We start from the raw sequence: 24,791 nt of genomic DNA, 5'->3' as shown, positions 1-24,791 counted from the left end.
TTCTTGATGACAAAATACACTTAAAAAGATGTGATAATCCCTATATATAGACATTATATTTTTAAAATGGAAATACTCCAGTCCTTATATTTAAATAAATGCCAGCATACATAACCTGTGGGGGAAAGTGAGTGATATACACTTAGTACATTATTTGGCATTGTAAAGATAATTTTTGTAAAACATTCAGAAATAATTTGGAATATATAAAATTAATTTTTATTATTTTAGATAGAATGTTTTTTTACCAATTATCCATATTTTAACACAGTTGATTCTAAATGACTTGTAAATATTACAAAATGTCAAATATATTTTTAAAGAATTAATATTTGTCATAATTATAGTAATATTTAAAATAATAAAACAAAAAAGAAATTCAAACATGCTTTAAAAAATGACAGCTTCCTTATCATAAGTATATAGTCTAAAATATGAAGCTTGAGATATATCAATTCTGGTATGTGTATCTGATCTATCACCTCAAATAGCTTTTGAAATTTTATGTAATATTAAAGTTTAAAAAATTAAAACACTTAAAGCAGTCATTGTAGTTTATAATCATAAAACCTAACAATTAAAATAACTACCCACCTAAATATACACATCAAAGAATAATGCCAGTGGCTTTTATAAATGCAATATCTGGCAGGCATTTCCCCTTTCCTTTGGTGCTCAAAAATAAAGCATGTTTTAGTAACACATTTGCTGTTTTTTAAATGGAGGAAATTTAGAAATCATTCAGGCTGCCTCCATACCTTTTCCTACATCTCATCAGGATATGGCACCAGAACGTTCTGCCTGTTGGCCAGTAAGGGGAGCCATCACAAAGTAATTACACCACATTTACATGACCACTTTCCTCACAGACTTACAGTCTGAGGATTTTCTAATGTCCATCTCTGTCTTTGGTGAATTTATGAGGCTATTACTGACCACACTTTGTCTATACACTCCCAGGATGTCATAGCAGGGCCACTAGATAGCAAAAGCTACAGCCAAGCACAGATGCTCAGCTGTTTCTTTAGATTCCTTCTTTACCCAAGTCCCATACTGTTACAAAAAGCTTCCATTACGTAGGATGCAGGCCAGAGGCTCTGATCTGAGCCCTGCTGCTGCTTTGTCTGCTCCTACTCAGGTCTCTTTATTAACTCTGTTTACCCCTCCAATAATAAATGTAAATTACATGTTTCTTTCAAGTCCACCTATCCAATTCTTTCAGGAAAAGCCATTTATTCCCAAGCACCTGGAGCTAATTTTCACTTCTTACATCTTATCCACTGAACCAACCTCTTGCCCTCCCGCCTCCTTGGACTCCCCTAGATGCCATTTTGCCTCTTATGCAGACCCAAGCTGACATGTTTTAGGGTTGGCCAAAAATGAAAGAATTCAAGCCACTGAATTACATAGAGATGGTATTTCTCTGCATTGTCTCAAATACCTAAAAAGATGAGGGCAACTGTTTGAGTGTGGCACCTAGCCAAGCATAGTTGTTTCAAGAAAAGTCAATAATGCATATTACAAACATGTTTTGGTGACCAAACACAGCCTCCCAGTGACAGGTCTCCCTTAGAAAAGTGAGGCAATTATCTCAATCAGTCAAGTGAAAAGGTCCATTTATGCTTCAATTCTCTGGCTAATTCAGGCAAAAGTAAAATTTTCATCTGAATGATTTCAGTAATTGGCTTGCTGCTTTCCTTTACCAAAGAGAACCTGACAAAGAAACAGAGGCTGTTCCATACTCACAGGGTGCTGGTAATCGGGAGGAATATGTACAGAGAAAACATTTATAAGAAAGCACATTAGCGGAGACTTTGTTCAGAAACCTCCCTCTCTCTCTCTCTCTCTCTCTCTCTCTCTCTCTCTCTCTCTCTCTCTCTCTCTCTCTCTCTCTCTATCTCTCTCTCTCTCAAGCTGGGGATCAAACCCAGAGCCTTGTCCATGCCAGGGAAACATTCTACAACTGAGCTACATTCCTAACCTTTTTTGAGAAATTTCAACAACAGACAGCTCCTATTCATAGATGATTAGAAGGACTTTAAAATTGATTCTTTCTTCTCTTCCCCTGATTACCAAGTAATCTTCCTCCAGTATTTTCAGTCTATAGAAAGTATACTACTGGAAGCAAATGAAATTGATCTATGGGCCTTGACTCCTTCCTCCCATTCAGTCTCTTACTTATAGTTTGGACATGTTGGCCCCTCTATATTCCCAGAGCCACTCACCTACTTCAGACAGCCACTGATACAGTGTCAGAGCACTCGTTCACTTGGTATTACTGAGGGTCTTCCTCATACTTGGGTCGCACCAGGAACTGCAAACACAATGATGAGTCAAACAGACATCATTCCACTGATCATGACTGACCCTGATTGGTTCTCTGTCTTGAGCCCCTCCTCTAATCCATACTCTGTCTCACTGCCAGACTTTAAAAGCCAAGCCAGCCACCACTTAGCCATGTAATAGCTAAAGTCCTTAATACGGATTAGAACATCATTAATGACCTGGCATGGACTTTTTGTTCATTCTCCCTTCTTGTCACTCTTTTGTGGCCTTTTATTTAGTCAATCAAAAATCTCCACAGTGGCCTATGATAGCTTCTTTGATCAGTAATGCATCTTCCCTCTCTTCATCTGACTTACACCTGCATTGCATTTTCATCAGATTGTATTTATTAAAATTGTTCTCACTATATTATGGCAACTTTGGCCATCCTACACTTTCATCTCTTGATTACATGCGGAATAATTTTAATCCCTTTAAGTTTCTAAACTATTCATTATAAACCTTAATTCTTTTAAACAGTCCTCTTTTATTGTTTTTAGCCTCTTTACTACCCTAGTCACTCTCCTTGAACACATTCCAATAAGCAGTTATTCCCCTTAAACTTCAGGAACCAGAAGTGAACTCAGAACTCTATGTTGGGTCTGAGATCATGACAGACAAATCTTACACTGGTAAATACACATGTTGTAATTATTATTATTGTTGTTGTTGTTGTTAATATTATTATTGAGATAAGTTCTTGTTATGTTGCTCAGGCCACCCTTGAATTCCCAATGGTCTTTCTACGTCAGCTTTCTGGATATCTGAGATTAGAGGTGAATGCCACTGCCCACAGCTGCATTTTCTATTTTTTAAACTAGAAGTGTGAGACATTCTATTTGTCTCTTAATTCTTACACTAAATTCACCGGGATTTAAAAAATAATGTTTTATTTCCTTCTTTGGAATCTCAAATCTAGCTGTGATGAACAGGGACTTGTACCACTGAGATTCCTGTCAGGACCGACTCATTATCTTCTCCGGGGACCACCTCAGCTAGAAAGAGCGATGTCTAGCTCAAAACCAACTTTCCTTGGCTCCCCACATCCAGTAACTGATCATGGTAGGACTATAAATACCTCAAAACTTTGGTTCATAAGTGGATAACTCCAGTGTGTCATATGGCTGGTGCCCCTTGAGGATTTGGCTGAGGCTCAGCCAGGCCTGCATCATAGTTCAACTTCTGTCCTGTCCAATTGCTTCCTCCTTCATACTTCTACAGGTGTTGAAACCTAATAAATGTCCTAGAAGTCAAACCTCATTTCAGAGTCTACAAAACCAAATTTGACAGTACTAGGAGTGGTTCAACTAAACAGTAGGTAAGATGGATTCTGAAGTTGTACCACTTGCCACTTGCTAATAATGTGGCACGGATTGCTGATAGTATCTGGGTGCTGATAGTCCAGTGGAGATGAAAAAAGCCTAAACCAATAAACATCAGGTTGTAGCACTTCTCTGCTAAAAGCTAGGTGGAAACAGTTACCGTAATGATCAGCAGTGAAAGAGACATCCAAGGGGTCATGACCCACAGAGAGTTTTGAAGACATTTAATAGAACCTGCTACCTTTATGAACAAAATAGACGGGCAGGCAAGAAGGGTATTTTTCATTTATACTAAGACAAGAAATAAGGATAAATAACCAGGAACCTGAATGTAATCACCCCAATAAGATGTTGTCAATTTTTGCCTTTCCAAATATGAATTAGTTTTTAGATCTAGGACCCACTGACCAAAATAGAAGGCCAGTTCTCTACGAGGAGGGCTCACCTACAACATGCAAGTATACATGATGATAGTCTCCCAGTTCTTCCTACAAGGGAGGCTTTTTACTCATATCTCTGCTGCCCAGCTGCCATGCAGTTTTTTTCCACTGTGCCATTCCACCATGATGTTCTGCCTCACTTCAGGCCCACAGCGGAGGAACCAGCTGGCAAATCATCGATTGCAATCTCTGAAAGTATGAACCAAAATAAAGCTTTCCTTTAAGGTGACTTTCCAGGTACTTTGTCACAGTGATGAGAGGTGTCTAACATACTATTTCTCCCCCATTAAAATGGGGAGAATGAGGTGATAAACAGAGTCCTAGTAAAGATCTGGCTTTCTGACAGTGGACTAGGTCTTATGAGCTACACAGAGAACATTTTCCCTGCCACTAAGTACATATTTGAGGTAGGCATATTTGGTATGCATACAGTTCCAACACTGGACATTTTGCTTCAAGAATAGAGATTACTATAGTGGGGAAAGCCAGATGGAAGTCTCTGAAACTACAAGTATCCCTGATCCCAATCAAGGCAGCAAATAAAAAACAAGTTTTTAACCCAAGGCCATAGAGGGAAAATAGTGTTACTCTTAAAGATCTAAAAGATGTTGAGGTGGTAGTCACCATCATATCCAAATTAAGTTACCTTTATGTAGTGACTTTCCCTTACAGGACACAGATGGACCCTGGAGAATTGGAGTACTTACTACAAATTCAGTTGAGTGGTAGCCTTAATTGTAGTTGCTGTGCTAGATGTAGTACCTTTGCTATAGCAGGATGACCAAACTCAGGTATGTGGATGAGACCACTGGATTAGGTAAATGTGTTCCTTTCTATTCCAATTAGAAAAAGAGAATCAGAGATGACTTGCATGTCTGTGGAATTAGCTATACATGCACAGAATTCCACTTCTCTATAATATTATGCTAATCAGACTAGATTAATAGTAAGTTGCCAGCATGTTGGTGGCTTTGATAAGGCACATGCACTACAGAGGACAGAAGATAAACTCTAATGACAATTCAGGGGTCTGCCGCACCAGAATAATCTTTAGGGACCCTTTGATTGGGGAGTTTGAGGACATCTCCTTTATAGTAGAGATTAATTATTACATATTGCAACTCTTGGCATGCACAGAGAAGTGCAATGCCTGGTAAACTTCTTCGGACTCTGGATGCAACATATAGCACATCCAGGATCAGTGTTCTGCCCTATACCAAGCAACATGAATGGCTGATGGCTTTGAGAGGGATGGATATAGAACAGAAAAGGTCTATGTTTATAGGTGGTGTTGGTTGCAGTGCATCAAGTGGTGCTGCTTGGGCCATGTGACCAGGCTGACACTATAATGTGAAATAAACTAGTATTATATATACCGGTGGTGTGAAAAGATTCTGTGTGCATGAAGTCACATGAGCAAGTAGCCTTATCTTCTTTCATTCAACACTATCATGTCAGCCTCTCTTCCTTAGTTCATGCCTCACTCCATATGGAGAAGGAAAAAAAAATGAATATGGCTCAAGGATAGATGTTTTAGTAATGGGATGCAATGTAAGTAAAAAACGGATGACACCTCCACTGCTGCTTCACGAGTAGCGTTGAAAGACAGTGGGAAGTAAAACCCTTAAAATAAGACAGGAAGATATATCTTTTGCAAAAAGGAAGATGACCAATAGATGGAAGGTATGAGAAGGAAGAGAGGAAGGGAATGAAAAAAGAATTATGATGTGTTATGTACCTGTACCAACTCCCCGCAGTGAATGTAATCATTGTGTACTGGAAACGTGTACTAATAAAAATAATAACTAAAAAATAGAGTTTTTGTGTGCACTTGACCATTCTTTCTGTACAAAAGGAGAAGTGGCTCTTCCAGAATATACTGTATCTAAACTTGTGGGTAGAGGAGAATGGTCTGGCTGACTAGTCAGGGAGCTGAAAGAAGAGCAATTAGAAGGAGGGAAAAAGGAGGTCCGTACTACTTTGTGGATGGATAGGTTGAAATGGGAATGAAGTATACATCCCATATCAACACCTACCAGCAACCACCCAACACAGAAAATACATAAAAGTGTGGACCCACACTGTCCAACAGAGCATCCACTAGCTACACATGACTACTCCAAATAGAAACCTGCTGTGACTGTAAAATACACACTGGATTTTAAAGACTTGATTGGACCAAAAAATTTAAAATGTTACCAATAATTTTTATATTGATTACATGTAAAAATTTTATAAAAAATAAAATGTTACTAAAGTAGTTTCATTTATTGTTTTTAATAAGGTTAAGAAAAAATTTAAAATTTCATATGCAGCTTACATTTGTGGCTCACACTGTATTTGTTTTGGATAATATTGATCCCTAATACAAATACTGGGGCCAGGGATTTGGCTCAGTGGTGCCATCGCCTGCCTTGCAAGCACAAGGTCCTGAGTTTGATCCCCGGTACCAAAAAAAAAATACTGCATGCCAGACTCCAACTTGAAACACCAACCTTTTTAAAAGTTTTGTGCTCTGTTGCCTTCTCTCTAGGCACGTTGCCCTCTTAACGTACCTTAATTGCTCCATACCTTATTTGCTCCGTACCTGACACTTTTATCCAATCTCTAGACTCACGTTTTCCCTGGTCCATGTTATTTACATTGATTGTGTCAGCAATGATTCAACCTATCCAAAATGAATGCATCTCTTCCTCTTTATAACATCCCAATTTCTGCTACTTACGTCTTTCATGTCCTTCTCCATATTACACTTACAGTATTTCAAGCTCCTAATCTTGCTGCCATTAATCTCTCACATGTTAATAGGTTTTCAAATAACTAATCTTTGCTCTGCCATAATTACATAGGCCCCTTTCTGACTTTTTCCCGTTGTCTCCTCATTCACTAACACAGTGTCCTCAATAATGGAAGTCCTTTACTTACACTGTTATTTTTTTCAATATATAAAGACTGCAATAGCTATAAGGAAGATTTTCACTTCGGCATTTCTATCCTTCCAAACTCTCTATGTGTGGCAGTCACACTGGTAGGTCCCACTGCCGAAATCACTCTTGTTTGTTTCACCTACCTCTTCTACTATCTTCAGGATTTTCCTATTACCCTAAGGGCACTCATCAGATTCCTTGGACTCATCTTTAAAGCTGTACAATAGCTGAATCCTTTTTCCTCATCTGATTTGTCATCTGTGCCTGAGGTGAGTCATTTATTCGTAGCAAAGTTTTCTGACCTGCACAGAAAAGAGTGACTTGTAGAAAAGAGAGATCTGCCTGTTCTCAAACTATTCCATAATGTGGACTATAGAATGCTCCTATCGCTAAAATTCTCCCTTTTCCTGAATTTGTCACCTTTTCTACCCCTAAACCAGCCATGCTTCCCACATCTGACCTCCTCCACAAAATTCTACTTTGTACTGCTTTTGCACTTCACATGCATCAGTAAACATATTTTAACCATATTCTAGATTTCAGGCACTAAACTGGATGTTGAGAACATAGAGACTAATGAGACTAGTTTCCTGATCTCAGAGAGTAATGAGGAGAGAGTAGATAGATAAACAAGCCCAGTGTATCTAGGCACATTACGCACACAACTGTGATCTCCACACTCAGAAGGTGAGGCCAGCCTGGACTACATAGTGAGAGCCTGTTTCAAAACAGCAAAAAATATAAAATAAAATAGAATTGAAAGCACTCTAATAAATGTCTGCATTGGGCCTAAAAGACGAGTTAATCAATTTTCAGGAGAATCAAAAAAACGACATAAAGGAAGAGACATTTGAGCTTCCCCTTGAAAGCTGTCGATGGTCATTATTATTGTGCTGCCACCATGGATTTGTTGGTGGATGATATTCTGAACAGAAGCAGCATGCTAACTATAAGTGGGAGAAATTGAGAACCAGGTGAAATTTAAGAATTCTGTTATGGAAGGCAGAGACAGTTTGGTGAGCAAAAAGCCTGGAACAACAATTTGTATGTACATGTAAATTGACCTTGTGAGGCACTGCAAAGAGTTTGGATTTTATTTTGTTGGCAGCGAGAAAGAAACATTGTGGAGAATTTTAAGTGAGTAATATACCAAATTTGAGTTTTAGGATGATTACACAATCACTTATTATTATTTAACCTTAAAAAATATAGATCCAATCTCTAGATGTAAGAAAACAAGTTGTTGAGGTCAAAGACCTATATACAATAGATTAAGACAAATGCAGTTTCTTTCCTCTTCATTCTACTTCTAATAAAAGTAAGTTTTTGTTAACTTTAACCAACATCTTTAAGCTCATAGGCGTACATAAAGAATTATATGTACATAAATATTCTAAACATCAAATCACACAGATTCTGCTGTAAGCAAAGCAAAACATGTAAGTCGTAGACTTCAAGGATACCACTTACAGAGAATGTATTTGTCTTTGTAAAAATATCTTCTGAAATTTCATTTACATAGAGAGTTCCCCTTTGGCCCTCATGTTTGTTTACACATCATTACTTGATGAATGGATTGAAAAGCTGAGAAAGAAAAGTGTAAGCATCTTCACTTAGGGATCAATCATAATAAAGTTAACACATCTTTGAAATGATAATGTAATGAGCCATTTTAGCAGAAACTGGCTTCACACACAACTTTTCAAGAATTTTATCTGTTACCCAGAGGGAGGGAGGTATTCTGTGTGCTGTGACAGACAGCATAAGGGATTGCAGTTCAAGATGTAAGAACAAAGGTTTCACACAAAATGCAACACAAATTCAACAGTAAATATAACTTAGAAACTGGTTTTACTCTGCTGCAAACAAATGGACAAGATATTGTACAATATATAATAAAAAGTACAGCATAATACAAGTGCCACTAGTAAAAGAAACTTAAAGATAAGACTTAAAAATGCTTATTTGTAATATATGTATACACACACATTGCAAGAAAAAGCCACAATAAATACACGAATTTCCATGTCATTTGTAATAAATACTGAAAATATAAATACAGACAACTACAGCTAATATGAATAAATTATTACAACATAAAGTCCAGACTAAGTTCTGTTGAATATTATTGTAGCTTATTTTATATACCCTTTGGCATCTTTGATGTTATTTATAACTTGTACACAAGAGAAATCAATCTCAAAACTGTGTGACACACAACATGACATCTTGGTGTAAAATGGCTACGTATGGATTACAGTTTGATTTTCTTCCTTTTCAAACTTCATACATCATTAGATTGAACACAATAATAATTAAATATCTATTGAGCAAAAGTAATAATAAAAAATCAATTGAAGGATAAAACCAATCATTATGCCAAAATATACTTTACAGTGCAGTGGTTTTTTTGAGTTTTTAAAGTTACATCTTTTTTTTTTACAGCATCAAACACAATATAAAATAAAATACATATACTCCAAAAAGACTTCCCTTGTGTAAAGACCATTTCTAATGTCTGAATGTCCAACACAGACAGAAGAATAATACCTAAGTCCTTTGGATCATTTGATCTACCAATACATTCAGCTCACTAGATTTCACCAGAATTTGCAAATCTACCAAATTTCTATGGCAGCTGGAAAGTAGAGACACAGTTGATGTCTAAGACTATGATGAAGATAAAGACACTTCAAAAGGTGACATTTACCTATGTAACCAATTATACATATATATTTTACGGCAAAAATGTCTTTTTGACTAATGTTAAATGACCTTTCCTGTCAAATTGATATACCCTGTGACACTGAGGGAAACACATTGAAATAACAAAGTGCCATTTTCTGCATTAACAGGCATTAACCAGTACATATGTATTAATAGTTCTATCTTAAGAGGCTATTACACCAGAAATGCGATAAACGAAAAAGAAAGCAGATCAACTTTACTAAGACACAATAAATGCTGAGGTTCTTAGGAACAGAGTTGTAATCTACAGGTTTAATTTTTTTGTTTTTACAATTTCTGCACTGTAAATGTCTAGCATTTATTATACATCAAACACTTTTGAAACATGTTTCACAAACTACGCCTCAGACTTATTTTCATAGTGGTGGCTAGAGTCAATTAAAACATGGGCCAAATTTTATTCACCATTCTTTACATGAGCGTTCTGCAGCACTTTTTAAAGACAACAAGGGCCATTTCCCCAAAGTGTTATCTGTGGGAAGCAACCACACTGCTGTGGCTGTCATTTCACAAGAGCATCCGAGTTGGGGAGATAAGCAGCTGTTCCTAGATTGAAACAAATCCCATGGAGAAAGGAAATGTTGATTTGGGGGGTACTCCTCGTCCATTCAGCTTGGCCTCTGAGTTGGAGTCAACTCTGAGGAAACAGAAAAAGGCTCTGAAAGCTTCAGGGAGTGCTTGGGTCAAGTGATGGAATAAGAAAACACAATCACCATTGTCCAGGACTCCTCCCTTTGTTTTCAGACCTTGTCAAGATGATAATTTGAAAAATCATTTTCCCGATCCCTGAGAAAGCCAGCAGCCATTGTTTAAAAAACATGAGGACAAAGGCTGGGATCAAATGTGGTTGAGTGAGTCTCTGGAATCATTTTATTCCAGATCATATTCTTCACAGTTACATCTTCTCCAGCAGGAGTGGAAAAACTTTAGATTCTTATTTGTCATTTTAGGCTAAAGAAAGATTAATGAGAAGGTACTTATTTAGAAGCAAAAACATAGCACATGCTTACTTTTTTGTAATTGTAACTTCTCAAAAAGTTGAACACTGTTGAAGTTGAGTCACTTGATTCTAGTTCTGGTGTTTGTCACTGGGGATCTGAAACAGTCACTTTTCCTGATATTAATTCCTGGTCTAACAGCAACAAAAATAAATAAATAAAGACGCGAATAAAAACCATCTATAGCAACATTTGCCAAAAGCAGGTTACATTAACTGGGAACTGTTTGAGTAGTTATATCTTTCTTTGAAAATTTGATTTCTTAGGAAACTTATAGCCATATGTAATAACAGTCAGATGTAAGGAGAAACCTAACTTCTCTGGAGTCTCCCAGTACAATGGTCCAAATTAGCACAACTGTTGCCAGGTGCCTAGGCCACTAAAAGTGGCCAAGATATTTTCTTATTGTGAGAAACCCTAAAAGAGCTGGATTGTGTTGCCAAGGAAACTTTCCTCCCCTAGAGATGGTAAGAATAGATGGTTATCTATCCTGTTGGGCATGCCTGAGTGACAGTCCTCCCTGGAGGTAGATGGATGAGCCAGATGACCTCTAGAGAGCCCTGCTAGTCTCAGGACTATAAAAATTAAAGAATACAGAAGAATCTCAAACTTTCCATTATTCACACACAGTTGGCCATTGTATCTTCAAAAAGATTAAATCATTCTGAACTATCCATTTGGCATGACTAGTGCCTAATAAACTAGGGTTCTGATGGTAACCTTTGGCAAGAAACCTTGTTTGATTGTGGTACAAACAAAATGACACTCCAACTATTAAATTTTAAAATCTATAAAATTCAGATATTATTTGACTATCATTAAATCACTCAAAGATTAACACTAACTTATAAAACAAATAAACAAACAAAAAACAGTCAGCAATTTATGTCCTAGATTTAGTTATGTAGGTTTTCCTCTTTAGGAGAATTCAGATTTGAATTTTACTCTTTCCTTTTCTTTCATATTTAAATAAACGTGCACAGTCTATATAGATCTTTACAATTGTAAAGACTGATAACCTAAGTTTAGGAGAAAAACTTGGTGGTCAACTTGAAAAAGGAAGAGCAAAACAAAATAGGGTAAAATGTACTAACAGGGTAAAATATTTGAACTTCCTTTTTATATTTTTTTCTACATAGAGATAACAAAACAATATTAGGATGGATGGAACAGAGAAGAGGGTGGGTGGTCTAGTGGGACAGTAAGATGTGATACAGATCTCTGGAGATAAAAATCCCTAGATAAGTTTTAAAGAGACATATTCTATGTTGGGTTTCCTCCAAATACTCATTAAGAAATAGCTTTAAAGATAATCTCAAGCCAGATAAAAAATATGGGAAAAAGCTAAAAGAGAGAGGAAAATGATATCTAACTATCATGCTTTTTCAAAATAACAACTAATAGTGTAAATAACTTTGACAAAAACAAGGCTAATTTCTACCATAAATTAGCCTCATCCTAACTCTAATCAATATACATTATCATAAAAATATTTAAATGGGGCCAGGCATTTAGTTCAGTGGCACTGTGCCTGCCTTGAAAGCTCGAGGTCCTGAGTTCAATCCCAGGTACCAGAAAACAAACAAACAAACAAAAATATTTCAATGGCCTTATACATGTCATTAAAATCAGAATTACTGAAATAACTTTACTATTAACATGGTAATGAGTAATACAAAGAGGAATTACATTATTAGTATGTTGAATTTAAATACTATTTAAAATAAATTCTATCTATATTCTTGCCCAAATCTTTTTGTAAGACAAGAATAAAATGACACAGTAGAGTTGATTTTTCTTGAAGTATAACCAAGTATAAGGAATCAAATAGATAGCAATTACTCTATATAGTGATATATCTATTACAAGTGAGAGTAGTTACAACATGATTTATATCTTTGAAATTATGGCATTTCTTATTGATGTAACACATACCTAGATTCACTAAAATTCCAGGCTTTAAGTAATGAGACTAAAACAGCATACATAGAAAAAGTGAACTTTAAAGACATGTTGGCTTAGACTGTGAATCTGATCGTGAGTACTTTCCTATTTCCCATCATGCTTTCTGATCCCACACTCTCAGAAGCCAGACATGCCAGCTAGTAATGGACTAGCTCAGGACCGAGCATAAGGAAAACCCAGGCAACATGAAACTTTTGCCTTTGAATTTTGATTAAAAAGAAAGAAAATAATAAAATAACTATGCTGTTTAGGAAATTGGTCTTATGGTCTCTCTTGAAAATCCATGAGAAAAGTCAAAGTAAAGGTTAGAAGTGACTTTTTAAAAGAGTCACATTGAACATATAGTTTTGGCTGGTAAAATATTAAAGAGCTCTTTTACTTCTCAATTCCTTATTTTTGACAATAACACAAGTCATTTATTAGTCATTTTAATATAAAAATGTGTTTCAATTTCTTTCTAAAAGTTTCTTAGAATGGTGTAGGTCTGTATTTTTATTTCTACAGAATCAAGTGACCTGTAGATAGTAAAATGCAATTGAAGTGGGTGTTGTTCCACTGACATAAGCACCAACTAGGCTGAGGATGGCTAGGCTGCCCCTTTGAGGCATGAAGACTAGAAGAGACTGCCTTCTCTCTGAGCTTTCTAGTACTATAAGACACAGTCCAGTTCTGTTGAAACTTTTTAATAGTTCCTAAGAGATGCCACCACTTATTAAGCTTGTGTTCCATCCTCACATCCATCCTGCCAGTTTTGTAATTCTAGTGAGTTGTCGAGTGAGTTGCTGGTATTCAGTCGATTAAGTCAATTAAATTCTTTAATGCTACAGAAAACATCTGGTGAGCTGTGCTGTTTTTGCAGACCTGTGCCATGTGGTTGGGGCATTTAAATCACCTCAGCATAAATTAGCAGATCTCAGAAAAGGGATGCAGTCAGAAGTTGCACATGTGCACTAGAACTAAGAATGCTTGAGGATTTAAACTTTTGGTATGGACACAACAGACAGTTCCTATTTCAAATTGGAGTCAAGTCTTGTCTTTGAGCAGAAATATGTTTCCCATTTAAGCTGGGTATTTCATATACGGACTTTCAGGACGATGAAGCTGTTTTGAGAGATTAAGATTCCATTTTAATGTTATATTTTTATTAAAGTCATATTTATAGAAAGAGGAGCTTGCGTTACCTTTTGAAAAAGGAAGTTTCCTGTTGAGGAGGTCAATTTTCCACTGCTGAGAGGGTGGTTCGTAATTCCAAACTCAAAGCAAAGGAGACCCAGGGACCTCTTTTGTTTTCGATCTGCTTCTAAGTGATGCCTATGGAAGTTGGAATAGGGTTTTGCTATTTTGATAACCTGTTTATAAGTAGAAGTAAGAGTGACTGTTTTTTGTATTTTTGTTTCAAAAGTTCCCTGAAATCTTTCCTGGGTTATGCATGAATCAACCACCCTCTGAAACTATCTGAGGGGAGTTTGCTGGTATAGATTTAGCATCACTTACAATTGCCTGAAAATCTCTTTTTTATTTGGTTCACTCCTGAGTCCAGATTTAATTCATATATTTCAGATGAAGGGAGAAAAAAGGAGGATCCAGTGAGTTCCATTCATTAGGAAAAAGAAGCAGTTGCAGTTTGTATATTATTGGACAAGAATTGATGTCAATTTTCTAATTTTATATTATAAAATCAAATATCAAAAATATTTGAATATACTTATTTCATGCCACTCTTTACTGTCATTGATTCTTTAGAATTTGTAGTTTCTCCTTATTATTTTTTACTACCCATTACAGTTGTTCTATTATAGCAGGTGTTTAATAAATACTGTTAAAAAATGAATAATTAATAAATTCTGAATATTGAGACCAAAGGATCATAAACTTGACTAACAATATCAAATATTAAAGAGCCAGTAATATAACAATTATTAGGATATTGATTATGACATATTTTTCTGTTTAAAGAAAACTTGAAGACTTTTGGCTATAAGTCATTTGTTATAGTTTAAAATTTTAAAGAAAACAATCATTTAACAATTGATTGGTTTCATGATTAATCTGTTTCTACAGCTCATAGTTTTTTGGCGGAGGGAAATGTGGGGATGGGTATTGTGTGCCACATAAGATTGAGAAGATTTTATTGTCTGAATAAATATTAATTTCACATTTTATTTGTGACAGACTCCCAGGGAAACATGGAATTTCATCACAAAGAAAAGACAGGCCTTCCAAAAATAACTACATATATTGTGCAATAAACCAAAATACATGCAACAAATAGATTTTACTTATCTCTTAGTAATTGATGTTCAAAAGATAGGAAGGAAAACTTAAGTAAAAATTCTTTCTTTGATTTCTTTCCCCCAAAGGAGATCAAGAATGACAAAGGAGATGCAAGCTACTCCATTCACTTGACTTGCAAATCAATTTGGCCAGGATTATAGCCAGGAATTAACCCCCATTTAAAGGTATAGGGCTGGTGCTAAAACAACAGGGTCTGGAGCATGAAGCTTTGCAATTGACAATGAATGACTGAAAAGCTGTGTGTCAAAAAAGACTAATTTGGTTAGATATACAATAGGGTCGATACAACAGCTGCAGGCCAGGTTATTGTGTCTTGGTACAAAGATCCCAACAGGCTGCATCTAGCTTGATTCCCCCTTTTACAAGCTTAGAATAACTGTAGCACTTTCCTGGTATGTGGGCAATTTTTGTTGAATAGAAGGCTATTAACAGGAAAATTCAGATGGAACACTGTGCTCTCTCAGTTTTTCTGGGAAAGGAAGTCGTAGCGAAATGATTCCATCACTAGTATTATTTGCAGCATTGACCCAATATTTTCAAACTACAGCCTTAAAAATTATACTCTTTTCTAGACTATATTTTTAGATCATAAAACCAGACCAAATTTTAGGGTAGGAAAACTTATTACTGGACATTGTCTAAAATCTGTCACTCTCAAGTATGTGGTATCCTTGTTTTGTGTACGTGTGCTTGGCATGCGTGTGTGTGTGTGTGTGTGTGTGTGCATGCGTGTGTGGTTTAGGTACAGTTATACTGGAGAGTTTTTTTCACGGGCATCCTGTGTATTTATTTGTAGGAGATGCTGAAGGTTCACTTAGGTCTATGAAAATTTGAAACAAAGTTGTTATGGTTGGATAGCTGAAACTTAATAAGGCAGTGACTTTGTCATCCAATTAGACAGAGGCAACAAAGCTCAACAAATCTTTCTGTCAGTATCCTTTTGTAAACAAAACTACAAAACAGTGACATAACGAGTCATAAAATAGTCACCGTCTTGAGTAAAAAAAGCTGAACTAAAATGTCTATCTGTTCCGAAACTGGACTGCCATTCCACCTTTCAACTGTGCTCTAGCTAGTTGGCTCTGCCCCTTATCTCCCATACTCTGTGTTCCATGAATAACCTCAGAGTTCTTCATATGTAAGTTCTTCCAGAGCCTGTAATGGTCCAGCAAATGAGGAACACATGATTTTTTTCATATGCTTGAGTGAAGGACCAATAACCTCTTGTCATTTTCTCTTTGTGACTGTGCTCTTTATATTGTATTAGTAAGAGGGGGAAAAACAATCCTGGAGATCAAGCACTAAAAACTGTATGTAATGATTCCCTGGCTAATCATTAAAATGGAACATTCCTGATCTCATTACTGCTGCCTACACCTCCACAAGTCCAAAGCTTCTTTAATGTGAATATGAGTGGTTACAAACTTGGCCCAGAGATGGGGTAGAAAAGGGGCAAGAACCAACTCCACCATGGAAGAGCTGCCAAGTAAACATGTTTTCTCCACATCAAGTTCTAGTAGAAACTTTTCCATTGGAGGACTTTCTCCAAACCAAACATTTTTTTAAATTGAATCAAATAACATAGTATTTTTAAGGAACTGAGATGTACAATATATTTATATCTGTATTTCTAAATACCCAAGTCTAAAAGACATAAAAAATAAGTAGCGATGCAGTCACTCAATAGCAAGGCATGTCCACATTTCAAATAGTCATAAAACATGTGAAATGATATAACAAGAGAAGGTCAAAAATGTGAAACAGATTTAGCATAGTCATATTGCATTGGGCAAGGTGGAAAGTGGAACACACTATTTTGTTAGCTAAATTAATTTACAGGAAAAAGGGTTCTTAGAAGTCCTCTGGTGAACTAAGTGCAGGTAATCTAAAGGTGGGGAGTGCATGTTTTATTTCTATCTGTTCTCTTTAATAAGAGAACGTGAGGTAATTAGAGTATGCAATGCATTCTGGACTGTTCTGTTAATTGTCCCAGGCAAGACAAATCAAAATGCTTCAGAAAAGTAAGGCCTAGTTGAGTATTTGGGTAGAGGCCCCCTTCGATCAGCTAGTCACTAAGTGTAAATTTCATTATACACTTATTTGTAGAGATGGACCGATCATGTTGCAGAAAAGGCTGCTTGCTGAGAATGTCTCTTCCATGTTGCCTCAGCCTCCTTGCGTTTACTGAGTTAGGTCCTCAGAGTGGTGAAGGAAAACAAGTCACTTTTCCTTCACAAGTGTCACTGGATTATTCCTCTATGTTAACTGTATGTATGAACCTTAGAATAGTTTCAGATCTTTTTTTTTAATTTTTAAAATTTTTCATCTCAAAGAGTTCTCAGTCCCCACCCCACACAAGGTACCGTGAAGGGGCACTAAAGTGCATTTTGATGTAGGGGGTAGAGTTTAAAGGTGCTGTCCAGGCTAAGAACCAAGTTGATGCTATTTAAAAAGAAAGGCAATTCCTTCTACCTCCACCTTGGAAGTCAGCTGAGGGAGGGCAAGAAACTGGACCCTCCCCGGAGGATTGTCCTAACTCTTAACTCTAGAGAAAACTGGGTAAGGACCTGCACATATAGACTCACTTATTTGTCCAAAATAGCAAAAATAGGCCTATTTCACCCTTAAGAAAGTATTTGCAAACCTGAACAGTCAGGATCGTAAAAACGTGAGTGAATTCCAGATGCAATCTATGTGGGCATGCTCTGTGGTCGTCGATCGGCTTCTTCAGCTTGAATGAACATGCTGCTGTTCATTTTTGTCAAAACATGACTTCTAAGCTACTATAAATAAAATACACATGAAACAAGTAAATCTTTTTCTTACAATAATTACTTTTCCATTAAAAAGTCCCCATCATCTTCAGATATATCGAAAATTAGGACTCTAAATCTTATTATTTTGCAGCCTTAGTTAACAATCTTGCACAGGCCCGATAATCCAAAACTTGGAGCTCTGATCTGCACAGCTTGGCAGGTTTCACACAGTTTGACAGGTAGGCAACTGTGAGATACGCATTTTTAAAATGTAGCATTTTCTATCAAAACAGTCTGAAATCTTTTAAATTCCCCCATAGTGACTGTATTTGTGCAATGCCACAGTCATGTAGCTAAAAAGGAGAAAACAAAATACAGTCTGGAAGATGAATCACAGTCCAAATTTTTCGGTCTTCAGTTTAAACAATGATGAGCCCAGGAAATCCAATTAAATGCAGTGCCTTAAATAGAAGAGTTGGTCCTATAATAGAATAATTTAAGCTACTAAACAGGAACAGTCTCAACCACAGGTGATTTGATGCACTCTTCATGCAATCTGCTCTTTTCTGCAAGGCTCAAAGGATTTTCAGCAGGATGCTCCGAAATGTGACTGTCACCATTCAAAGTGGAGACAAACCCTTCCTGAGAAGGGCCTTTCAAGTATGAGTGAAATTCCACTTGAGGATGACTGGACCTATGTTCGGGATATAAACTATTGCAGGGCACCCCACTATCATTTTCTGAAGAGGAGCAGCAAACAATCACAGAGGGGTTGGCAGCTGCGTAATGGGAGGCACCATAGGCCTCTTCTGCTTGCCGGGCATAGTCAACGAATTGCTCTGGGGTCATGGTGTAAGGCACCAACGAAAGGGTACCATTCTTGACAGTATCTCTTTCAGAATAGTTCTCAGAGATCTGGCTAGGTGTTCCTGGAATGTGGCTATCTATTTGGTAGTAGAGAGTTGAAGAGTTGGCATAAAAAGAAGCATTTTTTGTGTGGCTTTCGTGAACAGCTGTGCCATCTGAATAACAAAGGACTGAAGGAAGAGGCACAACATCAGCATGGGTGCCCAAACCTTCCACGAAGCTGTCTCTTTTATCCTCATCATCCTCTTCTTCCTCCTCTTCCTCTTCCTCCTCCTCCTCATCCGACTCACTAGGTGCCAGGCTTTGTGTGCTAGAATCAGTGACTCCACTGCAAAAGCTGCTCCCATCCTCCTCCTCTTCATCCTCCTCTCCTTGGCAATCTAATTCTTCTGCAGACTGCAGGTGCAGCACTGCAGCTTGGGGCTCAGTTTCAATCTCGAAATTGTCTGCAATAGAATATTCTACAGAGTGAGCAGCAGGGCCCATGGAACTACTGTGTGCGCTTATCTCCCCATGGCAGCCGTTCAGTGTGGGGATTTGCTGCTCTCGGTTTTTCTCCAGTTCAAGTTTCATTATTGTGTGCAAAAAGTGAGTCCGGACACGGATAGGATTAAATTCAATTCTACCTGCTGTGTTACTACACCCTTCTTTAGTGCAGCCACAGGGGAAAGACATCCGATCCACCTGGGGAGGAAGAACATAGATTAGCACCATGGAACCATTACAAACCAAATAAAAATTCAGTACCTTTCAGCCACTCCTTTGAATTAAGTAATCCACTTACTCCACTTATGTCAGAGCAAATGACAATCAAAGAGAAATAGAAATGAAAAGAGGGAAGTGAAGGCTTAAGTCGTAAGGGTTAACTAGCTTTTAAACCCATATTCAAAATAAAAATGGGTTTGGGGTATAAATGGGTAGTCTTACTTTTCCAGTATTTCTTCACTTCTGTTTTCCATTACCTACTTTTTCCTTCTCTGTGTCTCTGATCTTGCTTACATGTTTTCAGTGCTTCTATCTTTTCCCCAAACTTCTTTCCCTTCTGCTGCATTTCAGCTTACTTGCCCAATTTTAAGTAAACAACTTTCTGTACTCCTTACCTGCACTTTTAATCTGATTTGTTTCCCATGTGACCTATGCTTTTCCCCTTTGCTTATTGTAAAATTCACTTCATTGCTCAAGATATCCAGATTGACAGCCCCTGGTGTCATGCACCCTAACAATCTGCTCTTGCTGGTTTACTCCCTCAGTCTCTGGTCCATGGTACATGGGTGCATGAGTGAGTCCAGTGGGAGAGCAGGGGATGTACACATTTATGTCTGTGACTAGTGGACTCACATGTTTAGGTACTGGCTGTCTGCCTTCTTCACCCATTCCATTAGACTACAAGCTTCTCAAAGGAAGAGAATATCCATCTTATTAATATTCCAGAACTATTTGAAAGATTGGGCTCTAGAGATAGAAAAATTGTATTCAAAAAAGTACTGTCAGACTGACCTCTTCACTCAGGTGGTAAGTGGAATTCTAGGCAATCCATAGGTACTCATAAGATATTTGCTGATTGTCTCAGACTCCCCAGATCAACCTGTATGCTAATCAGAATATAGGCAACACAAAAACCTTGCCATGCTTCCCACCTTATCCAAGCACAGGGGCACTGCATGCTACAGAAGAGAAAGCCAACTCTAATAGTTATCCTGTTCCCAATAAAAGGTAGTAAGTAGTAGACTTCAGAGCTATACTCTGTAGCTGTTTCCTCATGAACGAATCTCTTTTCTGTGAATCCATCTTAAGCAATTGCTCGAGTGATGGGAACTATCCTCTTTTTTCACCATGCTTGAATTATTCTCTCTCTCTCTCTTTTTTTTTTGTACCAGGGATCGAACTTAGGTCCTTGCGCTTGCGAGGTAGGCAGCAGAACCACTGAGCTAAATCCTCGGCTCTATTCTCTTTATTGAAAAAGCTGTTTCTGCGTAAAATACCAGCACCTAACTAACCATAACGTCAATGATATATTATAGATGGATACAAAACAGACTCATCTAGTACAAGGGTTGGCACACTTTTATTTTCCCTTAATTAGTTTTAACCTTTAAGCTTTTCAAAGCACAATTAACTAAATAAGAGTGGTAGGGCTATTTTCTAACACTTCTCATATAAACTCAAGTATTAGATTTTTGGGGGGGAGAAAAACGGGCTTCTCACTGTTTACAAGGCTACTGCCAAGTTGCAAAAAATTCTGCTTCCCTCCTGTATTCCTCTAATCAATCGTTACTCCCACAATCAGACAGAGAGAAACCATGAAGACACTTTTTTCTTGTTAAGGAAACCTTAGCAGCAGGGAGTAACTGCAATGTGTATATATATATATATATATACACACACACACATATATATATACACATACTATATATAATACATATATACACATACATATAATATATAATACGTATATACTATATATATGACACTTTTTTTGCAAAGGCAAGAGTAACTATTTTAGGTTTTGTGGCTTATACAGTCTCTGTGTTACTGCTCAGCTCTGCCACAGAAACATAAAATCAGTCATAGATATTTGGTAAACAAACAAACAGAATGGCAGTGCTCCAATAAACTTTGCTCATCACAACATGTGACTGGCTGGGTTTCGTCTGTGAGCTGACAGTTTGCCGACTCTTGACCTGATCTCCTATAGCCTGTTCATTTTCAGGATGAAGAAACTGAGCCCAAGGGATTTACCTGATTGGCCAAGTTCACATATACTTGGTGAGGAGGAATGCAATTTAGTTTTCTTTTTCTTTTTTAGGTCCCACTTTAGCAAATTTACTACTATCCTACACTACTTCTAGTTAGTCATCACTCTATACATCATGGGAGGATCAGAAAACACAAATTCAAAAGTTAAGGATGTCAAACGCTGCCTGAATATTTTTAAAAAGCCAAAATAAGCTGGTATGACAAGAGAATACAAGACAAAATTCTTTCAATTACCTCAGCTGTAGTTTAGGCTGCCTTTTACAATATATCTCCCATGTATGAGCACTCTGAATGCTTGAGTTAGTATTTTTTCTCCCCCTCCCTGAACTGCCTTGCTGTAGTCTTCTTCATGTGGGGAACTCATTATGGTATACACCACACAGCTGCTTCAGGGATGGTACATAATGCTTCATCTTTGGATGACCTGAAATCCAAACCTTACCTGACACTTAATGCCTGCCAGGCTGCAAGTACATGTTTCTGGATCGCAGAACACTCTGCAGTCACAGCCACAGTCCTCCCTAGACAGGCGGATGGCTCGCAACTCATGCTTCTCTTCCACATCAATCTTTTTAACTCCAGAGGCTCGCAGAAGCGCCCTTCGCTTTTTTGTTGGCAGGGGTTGTAGGAAGAAGTACTCGTCTACTTCCGTATTGTCTAAATCAATATCATCATCAGAAATATCATCCACTGTAAGAGTGCTAGCTTCTTCTGACTCCACTGTGCCATTCTTAGTCATCTGGAAACACAGTGAAGTAAATAAGAGATGCAGAATGAGCAGGAAAACCAACTCTTACACACCATCATGTCCTCATAACCTGTAAGTGCCTAGGAGAGTGATCATTTCCTTTCCCTTTTCCCTTTAGGAGAAGTCACAGGAAGGAAAAGCAAGGCATTAAAATAATGATAGACTTTGTATCAGGCTTCTGGTCACAGAAAACTGTTAATTGTAGTTCTCAACCTCCTTTAGTTGTATGAATAGCTACAACTAAAGCTTGAGTCGGTATGATGTGAAAAAGACCCCAGGTAACAGATGCCCATCAGTATAAGTTATCTTTAGACTCGGTCCATGATGGGTAGCTCTGAAATTGGAGTCCATGTGCCCTAGTTCAGAGGGGATAGCATCATCACCTAACTCAGGAAACAAGATGTCCTTGAAATAATAACCTTGTCTTTTGGAATCCAGCAAAACTGAGCACACAGCAAATAAGGTTGCATTGCCCTGTGCTACTGGGATTATAAACATGATTATTCTCCAGAATATTCCAAGAATGAAGGCTTGATATGAAGTAATCAGTCAGGTCAGTGTGCTCTTAAAAGCAAGCTGGGAGGGCAGAGAGAGCAAGTGCTCTCCAACCAACAAGTGAAACAAAAAACGTGGTCCTCAGAGGAGCTGGTGTGGACTTTGCCCAAAGCACTACCTCTGCATAATAAATAGCTCATGGGGACAACCACTGCATCCCATTCTCTCACCTACTCTACTTCTATTTATATTTCTAAATTAATCTCATCCATCAGTAAGTCTTGAATCAGTATTTCATTTTTTACTATTATACTATCATCACATATTGTTTCTTTTGTAAAAAAAATAGATTTATCTTGGAATACATCATGAAAATTCTAAGTACACAAGGTATTTTGTTTTTTAAATTTTTAAATTAATTACTGGACAAAACCCTCAGCCTGGACAACTCAAAATATATGAACAAACAGAATATTGAGGTATGGGTGGTGGCACATGCCTGTAATCTCAGCACTTAGGAGGCTGAGGCAGGAGGATTGCCATGAGTTCCTGTGTTACACAGTGAGTTTAAGGTCAACTTGAACTGCATAGTGAGACCCTGTCTCAAAAACAAAACAAAACAGTCAGAGAGAGAGAGAGAGAGAGAGAGAGAGGAGAGGGAGAGAGAGAGAGAGAGAGAGAGAGAGAGAGAGAGAGAGAGAGAGAGAGAGAGAGAGAGAGAACAAACAGAAGATTGGACTTTGCCCTCAAGTAGAGAAACTTTCATACAGAAAGCCATGTGGTAGAAAGTACATGTTAAAATACATTACAAAGGGTCCCTGTTTGATTTTTTCAAAAGCTGCCTAATTATATTTCTGAATATTTCAGAGTTTAAATCTGTGATTTTACCAAAATGGACATTACCCTTTATTTGATTTTATTTTTTGGTATGATCTGCAGTTTACTTTCTTCTTTGGCATTTCTTTATACATGTATTTGTCAAACTGTGATGTCCGGTACTAGGACATTACTTTGGTTACTTTTGTTAATTCTTATTTACTTACAAGTTGTACATTTCTACCAATGAAAGTCTGATTTTCTAAGAAATTCAAGTGTATAATTACCTAACACACCCAGCCTTCTCTGACAGGCGAAGCTACATGAATGAGGAGGGAGTGAACCTTAGCAAGCTCCTGATTCCAGGGCACACATAGACACGAAGGACTTGGCTAGCATTACTTATTTTAATACTTCATTCCTACTTAACCTTCATGTTAAACAATATTTATGGTTCCTTGTTCAATTGGTAGTATTACAGCAACAACATTCCTAGTTTATATCAATAGGGCTAATTTTTTTCAAACATAATGTTTGTTATTGGACAATATATAAATCTTACAAAGCAAAGTAAGATTTTAAATGTATAAAAGCATATCAAACTTTTTAGGGAAACATAATTAATTGACTCCTAACAAGAAACGGATAAACAGTGTCTCAAAAAAACTACAGATTCACTATTCTTTAAATATAAATGTCTTTAGATATAATTTTCATTTTTTATTTCCATATGCTTGAATTAGAACAAGCAATTTCATTTCTAAATAAAAATTCAGTTACAAATCTGAAAGTCTTTTATTTTTTTAAAATTTTTTCCCCATTAACTTTATTGGTACATTTTAGGTATACAGTACAGTTACATTCGTCACTGAGATCTTGTACCTTTACATGACATATCTTGGTTCTTATTTTTTCTTGATTCCCTGCCCTCCCTTCACCCCGTCCACCCTTCTCTATTTACAAAGACTTTGTTTCCATTTTGTTTCCTTTTCTCGTATTTTTTCTTTTCCCTTCTTTTCTTGTCCCTACCCCTGCCACTTCTCCTACTCCAAAATCTGAAAGTCTTTTAAACACATCTACATACTATTCTTGCTCTTGTTCAAGAATCTATAAGGGTTATCATGTAGATTTTTCAAAACCTTCCATTCAGATCTAGGTAATACGGTAAGGTTTTCTCCTCACCTCGCCCGTATCATTTTCTAAAGAAGACGGGACATTCTAGTGAAGCTTGGGAAATCGGGTCATCTTCTCTTTCTCAGTTTCTGGTTGGTATGTGGTCATGGAGACACATCCTCTGCTGTACCCATGGAAGCCCTCTCCCAGTCTTCTCCC

At 37.2% G+C, this 24,791-nt stretch overlaps 1 protein-coding gene across 8 annotated transcripts in view; it reads right to left on the bottom strand.

Annotated features, from left to right (window-relative positions):
* Positions 1 to 8,709: 8,709 nt before the first annotated feature.
* Csrnp3 (cysteine and serine rich nuclear protein 3) overlaps positions 8,710 to 24,791 on the bottom strand; it is a 188,922-nt gene continuing 172,840 nt past the window's right edge. For all 8 annotated transcript variants that reach the window (XM_087199774.1, XM_021238560.2, XM_087199786.1 and 5 more), the window contains 2 exons: positions 21,843 to 22,139; positions 8,710 to 19,327 (listed from right to left, as the gene is read on the bottom strand). In XM_087199774.1, the coding sequence (XP_087055900.1) occupies positions 18,281 to 19,327; positions 21,843 to 22,139 (1,344 nt within the window). In that variant the 3' untranslated portion in view covers positions 8,710 to 18,280. The remainder of the gene's footprint in view (positions 19,328 to 21,842; positions 22,140 to 24,791) is intronic.

This window comes from Heterocephalus glaber, unplaced genomic scaffold, assembly GCF_053883595.1.
Source record: "Heterocephalus glaber isolate CG9 unplaced genomic scaffold, H.glaber_assembly_v1.0 deba00000347, whole genome shotgun sequence".
In the NCBI taxonomy this organism is placed as follows: domain Eukaryota; kingdom Metazoa; phylum Chordata; class Mammalia; order Rodentia; family Bathyergidae; genus Heterocephalus; species Heterocephalus glaber.
This window is presented reverse-complemented; position numbering and strand designations above follow the sequence as displayed.